The sequence below is a fragment of the Contarinia nasturtii genome, unplaced genomic scaffold (genome assembly GCF_009176525.2).
Source record: "Contarinia nasturtii isolate CC-2019 unplaced genomic scaffold, AAFC_CNas_1.1 Cnas_scaffold_5253, whole genome shotgun sequence".
Classification (NCBI taxonomy): domain Eukaryota; kingdom Metazoa; phylum Arthropoda; class Insecta; order Diptera; family Cecidomyiidae; genus Contarinia; species Contarinia nasturtii.
In genome coordinates this window covers 6,964-10,034 of record NW_022202530.1, presented here as the reverse complement: position 1 = coordinate 10,034, position 3,071 = coordinate 6,964, and the positions used below count along the sequence as shown (strand labels likewise).

Sequence of the window (3,071 nt, the reverse complement as noted above, 5' to 3'; positions counted from 1 at the left end):
TGGTTTACCAAATCAAGTCCAAATATTAGTACGCATCTTAAAAGCGTAAAGAAAATGAGAATTTAAATTGAATTTTTATCTCGGCTACTACGAAAAGCTAGTTTTTGTGAATTCAGCAAATTCACCTTCATTAGCTACTGTGTAAACATATGATACATTTTTAAACTTTTTGACTTGTTCTTTTCAATGCAGTTAATTTCTCCAAATTTTCACACACAAAAATGTCGTGTATTGTTTAGAAAACGTCAAAACAAAGTCTTCTTTGTTGCGATGTGATTTTTGCAAGGCACGAGTTTTCGACATCAAACATTGCTTTCGTTTATTGGAACATCACAGTCTAAATTGACAGTTCAAAGTACACACAATGTTTTCGCTTCATTCCAATACATTCACATGTCACGTATACAAGAGAAGAGCATATTCACACATAAACCATATCTCAGTCAATGTCAGCATTTTCACGACTTCCGTTTGCGTGTATGCAATATTGACACATCTGTAAGGCGAATCAACTCATCGAAGAAACATCCTGACACAATAAATCGCAGAGTCATTTAAGCTGTGTTCATTGCGAGAAGAGTAAGAGCCGCAATAGTCGGGGAAAGATTTGTCAAATATCGTAACATTGTGAAATACTGGTTTCAATTGAATATTAGTTTTAAGTAGCTGTATCAGGTTCTCTACACAACCACAGAACATGAATCGTTTTGTGGTGGGTTTCAAAAATCGCAATGCTTGTGACATCAGCAATAAGTATTTGGTCGAAATTTACATGAATGGACCGAAATTTGACATCGATTTGATTTCATCCGATCAAAAAACCATTCGCGCTCACAAATGTGTTGTAAGCATGTATTCAATTTATCTCAAGGATTACATTCGCGAACTCAATTCCGAGGGCAAAGAATACAGTGTGTACATTTTTTATTGATTTTTAACTCTTTACAGAAAAAAAAAATTAAAAAATCTTTTGGTAAAAAAATCGTAATTTCGTCGTGTTGAATAATGCTTTTGTTCTTATCCCATTTCAATAGTTCTATTGTCCGATATTTCAAGCCACGTGCTGAAGCAAGTAATCGATTTGTTTTACAATGGACAGATTGTGATTAGTGGCGAGGTCAAGCCATACATGATAAAAGCATTGGTTTTCCTAAAGGTACCTGATGTTTTGATTCAGCCGGCGAAAACACAACAGCCAACTGCACCATCAAACAACGGTAAGGAATGGCATTTTTAAGCGTTGAACTTTTTTTCATCATAACTTGTTCATTCAGTTCGGATGCGTGTACCACCAGTAGTGATAAATCCAAGATACGCCACACAAGTGCGGCCACCGCCAATGCCACCAACGCTCCATTCAACGCCGATCATTCGTGATATGAACATGGTTCACGTGAACAACGCTCAATGCAATTGGGATCAAGTCGGACCATCGCCGTGTCCAAATCGTTCTCAATTCTACAATCATCATTCTCACAATTTCATACCATTCAGATACATTGAACGTCAAGACACGACATTAGTGACGCCATCGATTTCGTCACCGCCCGTTCGTTTGATTTCAAGCACACCAAAAGCAGCAAAAGGAAAAGGTAAAACTAAATGTGAATTTTCTAAATCGTCCAATTCCAAGGCATGAATCTAAGGCTTCAACAGAGATTCTAACCATTTTAAATCATTTTTTCAGCCATGGTACAAAATACTCAATTCGTACGTATGCAAAATTCAATGAAACGCAACATCCCTGGTTTATTGCGATTGAAGAAAATGAAAGGCAACGCTTCAGCTGGCAATCAACCTTACCGTTCCTTTATATCCAACCAAACGCCGCCAATATCAGTGCAATATACACAAAACCAAATCGAGGTGAACAGCATGAATATTGTGCATCAAGACGCCAATGGCATTGTGTCGATGGCTTCGAATTTGGTCGAAACAAACTATGTAGAAGTCAATAATTTGGGCTTTTAAACGACTTGGATACAGTTTCATTGCTTTTTTTAGTAGTTTTTCAATCGTAGCATACAAAATGCATCACATCAAATTGAATGGATCTCATTGTTATTGATCTTATTGAAAATATTTTACATAAATCTAACTCACACAATAATGTAACCTGAATACCAGTCCATTTTGCGTAATCAAATTTTGATCAAAGTAAACAAAACTCTGGAGAACAAAGGAATCTTTTTCTTCATTCTTAGTTTCTTTTCGAAATTTGAAGGTTCAGTCATCTTAATCGAAGTATTTAGTTCGAAGACTTATTATAAAAAAATTTGGTTCGTTGGCAACGGACCATGAAAAAAAATTCAACACTTTTTCTTGAATTCAAGTAAATAAATTGTGAATATGTCTTTTGAATTCAATATATAATTGTGGTTGTGATTTGGCATTGTACATAATTTCGGGCAAGCATTCAACGAAATGTCAACATGAATAGTGGAGACATACTCATACACACATACACAGCACAATACCTGCAGAATGGGTTACGTCACCGACTACGATGCACACAGTAATTCTTTTGATCTTCTTTGTTCGGTGTTCACAGGAGAAGCACGCTCTCCATACAACTTGCAATCACTGATGCAGTACTTTTAGCCAAAAATCATATGAAACTTCTAAATAACAGGATTCTGTGTTGAATTGAAGCAGAAAAATCGAATTTTCTACCTTATTTTGTACATTTCAATTTTGGAAAATCTCTCTTTATTAAAAACCTCACAAAGAAAAGTCACTATGTAACACAAAAATGGGAAAAGCGCAAAACATGTCGAAATAAATGGAAAAGTAATGAATATTCAACGTAAAAAAAAGAAATTATGTGACAACTGAAAACTCGTCAAAAGCCGATCCAGGTTTTCAGCTGGCAGCATGTACAATTATTCCCCATCCAGAGAAATGGTAGAAATGCTACATACCCATAAATGTCAACATCGTGCATTTACTGGTATCTTTCATCAAAAGGTCTTTCATCAAAAGGTCTGATAACGAGAAGCCTAAACTACGGAAGTAACTATTAATAGTTCAAAAAATTAATGGATGTATTTGACTTATGGAAATGATATATG

General features: G+C 35.5%; 1 protein-coding gene across 1 annotated transcript; it reads left to right on the top strand.

The window, feature by feature from the left end:
• Positions 1-401: 401 nt before the first annotated feature.
• LOC116351345 (dual specificity protein kinase splA-like) lies at positions 402-2,121 on the top strand. The gene is made up of 4 exons (XM_031783438.1): positions 402-911; positions 1,035-1,217; positions 1,275-1,592; positions 1,688-2,121. The coding sequence occupies exons 1-4, from the start codon at positions 698-700 to the stop codon at positions 1,969-1,971; spliced, it is 999 nt and encodes a 332-aa protein (XP_031639298.1). The 5' UTR covers positions 402-697; the 3' UTR covers positions 1,972-2,121.
• The last annotated feature ends 950 nt before the right edge of the window (positions 2,122-3,071 follow it).